The 5,882-nt window shown below is 44.6% G+C and overlaps 1 protein-coding gene across 1 annotated transcript in view; it reads left to right on the top strand.

Moving 5' to 3' along the window:
- Window positions 1-5,882, top strand: part of LOC103357701 (matrix metalloproteinase-17-like) — an 87,312-nt gene that overhangs the window by 65,259 nt on the left and 16,171 nt on the right. The window contains exon 5 of the mRNA XM_008282365.1: window positions 5,236-5,412. Within this exon, the coding sequence (XP_008280587.1) occupies window positions 5,236-5,412 (177 nt within the window). The remainder of the gene's footprint in view (window positions 1-5,235; window positions 5,413-5,882) is intronic.

Consider the following 5,882-nt stretch of genomic DNA (forward strand, 5'->3'; position numbering starts at 1 on the left):
AACCAAAATAAAGAACACTAGATGGTGTAACAGTGGACCACAACACTGCAAGGATCGAGATGCAAAGACGAACCCTCGGGCTGCCTGCACAGCCGCCTTGTAAAGCTTTACTCAGGTGCTGCAGACCGGCGCGGTTACATCACACTGTTTCACAATGAGCAGCGCACTTGATTGATTACCCAGGTCTCACCTGGAGTCCAGGAGAGACCGTGTACTGACGCAATGAGATGTTAAGCACAGAACAACATGAGGAAACTTATGCATTTATGTATCCTACATTTGTTTTTGTGTGTCCGTGAACCCGGGAGGAAGCAGCCAGGAACGGCTGAACCGTCTGACAAACCAAATCACCGCAAGAGGGGATTTGAAGGGGAGGACTGAGGAAATACAGCTTCGGAGAGCAGTCAGCTGGCCACCGGAGAATAAATATGTCTGAATATATGGCAGAGCAGTGAGAAGAAGTAGGAGAGAGAGAGGGAGAGAAAACACATCTGATCATTAATCAGCGTAATAAGGTTGAACTGCATAAAGGAGAAAAACACAAGACAAAGTAACGTGTTCACAAAATATATATTCGTACAGATAGCTTTGGACCTCCACCGCGCGTGATTAAAAACTCAAGAAAGCTTTATTTCTTGAAAAATGTTTGTTTAAAAGGTTTCTCAGCTGAAAAGTGGTGCAAAGTGCAGCTTGAAGTAGTGATTCAAGAAGATAGCAGCGAGTAAAGCACTTCACAGAGATACGATCTGCTGCCGTATATAACCAGAGTGAGTACAGGAGAGTTTTATTTAGTGATTAAAAACTCAAGGAAAGCTTTATTTTGCTGGAAATAATGTTTATTAAAAAGGTTTCTCGGCTGAAAAGTGGTGCAAAGTGCAGCATGAAGTAGTGATTCAAGAAGATAGCAGGTAGTGAAGCACTTTACAGAGAGAAGATGTGCTGTTGTGTGTTAGCTCGGTGGTTAGCATCGTCGCCTCGCAGCTAGAAGGTCGCCGGTTTGCATCCCGGCGAGGACACCAGGGATTTTTTTCTGGCGTTTTTGCCTTTATTAGTTCGGACAGCAAGCGAGTGAGACAGGAAAGGGGGAGAGACCTGCAGCAAACTGTCGTGAGCGGGAGTCGAACTCACGACCGCTGCGTCGGGGAACTACAGCCCCTGTTCATGGGTCGCCCGCTCAACCAGGTGAGCTATAGGGGGCGCCCCACCCGGGATCTTTCTGCGTGGAGTCTCCACCAGTAGGTTCAAAAGGCATGTTGCTGTTTTGTTTTAATGACAAATTACAGCGTTTATTGGCTAAAAACTGTAATAACAGAAAGAATAGTTGAATTTCTAACTATTAACCTTCAACTACTCATCTGTGAAGTGCTGCTCTGTTGGAAATATTCACTAAATTGAGGCTTAAAATCATGATTTTATGAAAAAAAGACATATAAATGATAAGCCCCAGGGTAAGAATAAAACATTTGCTCAAACCTGATTCCATACAAAAAGGTTTTGGCTGAACTCGGATGAACTGCAGGCTGTGTCTATAGAAGTTATAGAGGTGTTTAGAGAGGAAACGAGTCAGGAAACTAATTAAGAATGTAAGTAGTGAATTAATAGCCGAGTGTAAAGTCACCATTGTTTCCCAGTAGGCAGCTGGAGAAACTGTGCACATGTTGAAGTTTTTTCAACTTTTGCAAAGTAACTAATCAAAGAAATCCAACTTTATGTTTTTCGTTTTTATGGTTTATGGCTGCAAGGTGGTTCAGTGGTTAGCATCGTCGCCTCACAGCTAGAAGGTCGCCGGTTCGCGTCCCGGTGAGGACACCCGGGATCTTTCTGCGTGGAGTCTCCATGTTCTCCCCGTGCAGCGTGGGTTCTCTCCGGGTTCTCCGGCTTCCTCCCACAGTCCAGAAACATGCTGAGGTTAATTGGTGATTCTAAATTGTCCGTAGGTGTGAATGTGAGTGTGCTTGGTTGTCTGTCTCTAAGTGTAGCCCTGTGATAGACTGGTTACCTGTCCAGGTGAACCTGCCTTCACCCTGAGTCAGCTGGGATAGACTCCCCACCACCTTAGTAGTGAGGATTAAGCGGTGTATAGATGATGGATGTTGTGGGTAAGTGTTGCTTCATGGACGGGAGACGTTGGTACCAACTCAGGACGTCAGCGTTCTGGACTAACAGATGTTTCAGACGACGGGCATGTGGCTGGCACTGATCTCTTTCTGCTCGGCTATTTGTTTAGTCTGATTTTCCTCCCGTGTGGCCTGAACCGGGAGAGCGATGTGTTGTGTCATGGTGGACTGGATGTTGGCTGTCAGCCACCACCGTCACTGACAGGCTGAATGTCCTCAGCTGCTGCATGAAGTGCAGCCCCCGCTGAGCCGCTCTCTGTGATCCGGTTAAAAATGTAACCCCCAAAGGAAGACTGTACTTCCTGCTAGGCCTGAATGATTTGGACTTGTGAGTCTTGTCACCACGCTGCGCTGTGACATGTTCTATCGATTCCGTCTGTTAAAATTAGCCTTTTTTTTTTTCTTTTCCTCCCTTATCATGTCAGATCATGTTGTGCTGCGTGGAGCCACATCAGAAGTCCAGCAGTCGCAGTATTAGCAGGCAGCTGCTTCGGCTCTTCATATAAACCTAATAATAACATCAGTGTTAAGTGTAGATATACAAGCCGCTAAATTAAAGCAGGTTGCACCGCATAAATCAGGTCTCTGGGAGCGATTAGTTGTCACCAAGTATTTACACCTTCTAACTTCAGGTGTGACTGTAATATACGAGCCAGACGGGCTGATCTGACACCCGATAAAATAGAGCGTGAACAACACAGCCGGCCGGTGGGTCTGAAAGGCATCTCGTCTTCCAAAAAAAACAATGAAATCACACTATTTAGCCCCAGGAATTATGATTATATTTATATTAAATATATGTTATGATATAAATATATATAATAATTAATATTATTGTAATAATGGAGAGAATCGTGGGATTGAAAACTTTCCAGCGGTCCTTGAACTGATCGTGTTTGACCAAATCGAAATTAGTCGCGTTATTTGACCAGCATCACTCAATTCTACTTTTCTCGTATAAAAATTCACCAAAAATAAACCTTTTGCAAAAATCGAATTCTGTAAAAACCTAAAAATTCTGCACACCACGACGTATTGAGAAGCCGTTCGTGGCTCAGCTTTGATCAACCGTGACTTTGCAAAAATTCTGGGACTTTTCAGCTGAACTGCAGGCTGTGTATGTAAAAAACAGAGACGAGTATCAAATCAAAAATATTAATCTATATTTTGTAGAGACACCTTACTTTCCAATATTGTGCAGTTGGACACTTGGAAAAATTCCGCATATGTTCATTTCTTTTTTAGTTTTAGCAAAGCATGTTGACAATAATATGAAGACATATGAAGTTTAATATGTTTATGCTGCTAGCGACGGTGCTTCAGTGTTTACTCGATGACACATTTTTAGGTTTGAAAGTCATTTGCTCACTAAATATGATTAAGGGATCATGTACAGCTGCTGCAATCGAGCAGAGGAGGTATTAACAGCAACACCGTCCTCCCATAAGCTCCCAATGTCTGTCAGTTACTCCAGACTGGCGTTCACACTATCACACATAAACATGTCGGCCCTGGAGGCTAACTTCAGGGCATCCAGGAGGCTGTGATGTTTTTCAGGTAGCCAGATGAAGTCTTTAATAGATTTTCTTGACCAAGATCAAAGCAACTGAGTCCTGTGATCCCAGTTTTTTTTTTTTTTTTATAGGACTGGAGGGATGGCAGTCGGGAAAGGTTTAGAGGCCTAGCGAGTGAAGCTCTTAATCTCTATTCTCAGCACCGTGCAACAAAAGCATTTGGGTTGATAAAAAGCTACTTAATGGGTCACTGGTGGATCTGCAAGAACAAAGATTGAACCCCAAAGAATTTAACAGTCTGCAGAGCTACACAAAAGTCGTCTCCGTCTCTCTGTCTCTCTCCCTGACGTACCAAATGAATCCGGTACATTCGCCCAATTCTCTGCGCTCCGACTTTGTCCGCAGGCGTCGCGACTATTCTGTCCGCTTCACATGAGCCATAAATATGATGACATGGTACATACTCTCCTCTGAGCCGCCGTTCTCTCTCGCTCTCAATCCCTCCTTTTGTTCACCTGCACCATGTGCTCCTCCAGATTAGACTTGGCATTTGCCTCCCGAATACCCCAGGTGAATACTGTAAGCACAAGTGCATGTCCCAGGCCTTGGCCAACCCAAGGTTAACCCAACGCAGACTTGAGCCGAGCCACCAAGGAACTCTAAGCTAGCTTGACACGCTAGCTCTCCATATTTTTTTTTTTTTGCAAATCTAAATCTCCAAGCCCAAGGTTTTGTCTTGCTTCACAGAGTCAGACAAGGAGTTTTTGGAGGCTTTTTCTTTTCATGTTTCAGCCGAACATGGAGGGAAAGTGCTTTAATAGCCTGCAGCCTCTTTAGGTGTCTTTCCGCACTCAGATTTTGATTGGCGGCTCAGGGACTCAGGCGGTATTACCATAGTTATCTCACTACACCACATTCCTAACAGCACTCAAAGCTTCCTGAGCTGTCTGTCATGCCTCTTAATTTGCACCATAAGCAGATGAGCGGAAAAATACCTGAACAGGGTCAATTTGGGACACACACTCGGAGCAGAAAGGTCACATCGGGGGCTGTCGCTGTGGATCTTGCTGAAGTTTTTCGCGTCGCCTCGTGACCTTGTGTGTGATTTATTAGGAGGCCACCTATAAACCATGAACACACAGTTGGAGCTGCAGGACGAGTTGCATTCATTTAGCTGCAAGCCGAGACGTTGCACATAGTGTGATAGAGCAGCAGCTGATTTTGCTCTCACTAAATATTTTCTTGATTGATCAAATCTGAGAAAATAAAACCCCAAAATGTTCATTTTGTGGTGACATAAAACAGAACAAATCCTCGCTCTGGACAAGCCGGAGCCGCCAGATGTTTGTTGTTTTTAGTTGGAGAAGTGGTTCGTTATCATCTCAGTTAACTAATCGATGGTTACAGCTCCACAAAGATGGTTGTCACATATATAAAAAAGCAGTTTCTAGAGAGATTTAATGCAACGAGCAATGCTGAGGGTCTATATTGTGCAGCACTCTTTTACCTTTGGACTGCATTTGTTTGGAGCTTCATTTCACGCTAAAGTTTTCCACCTGCTGATTACATTTGGTGTAATTATTTGTCTCTCCGTCTCTTTTCAGACTCTCACGGGATGGATCTGTTCGCGGTCGCGGTCCACGAGTTCGGCCACGCCATCGGCCTGGTCCACACCTCGGCCATCGAGTCCATCATGAGGCCGTACTACCAGGGTCCCGTGGGAGACCCTCTGAAGTACGATCTGCCCTACGAGGACAAAGTCAGAGTCTGGCAGCTGTACGGTACGAAGGAACATCGATTTACTGCGTGCATGTGGAAGCCTGACAAAAGTGAATTAGCTGCATTTTCATCACAGTTTAATTATTGGATCTGACCTCGCTGTTACAACAGGCTCATGTACATGTAGAAGTGTGTTTCTGTGTTTGATTAATGGGGAACGGTGGCCAGGCTGAGACCATTACTCACTGTGGACCCATTAGAATTCCATACATTTTAAATTATATAAGTACATTTAAGACACAAAGGCGTCCTTGTTCTGCTCAGACTGAGTGAGACATCGTCGCGCTGTGGCCACTCCTGCAGGTTCTGGGTCAGTCCGGCGTTGCTCAGCAGTTTGTTTCCAGAACTCCTCAAAGTAGGTTTCATCCCTGCAGTCCTTAAGAAACCAGTACAAGAGCTTCAGATAAATCACACACACGTTAACTACTAGAAACAAGCAGGGAGTCTTTATTTACCCATGGAGGAGAAAAAA

This window comes from Stegastes partitus, unplaced genomic scaffold (assembly GCF_000690725.1).
Source record: "Stegastes partitus isolate 25-593 unplaced genomic scaffold, Stegastes_partitus-1.0.2 Scaffold268, whole genome shotgun sequence".
NCBI classification, from domain to species: domain Eukaryota; kingdom Metazoa; phylum Chordata; class Actinopteri; family Pomacentridae; genus Stegastes; species Stegastes partitus.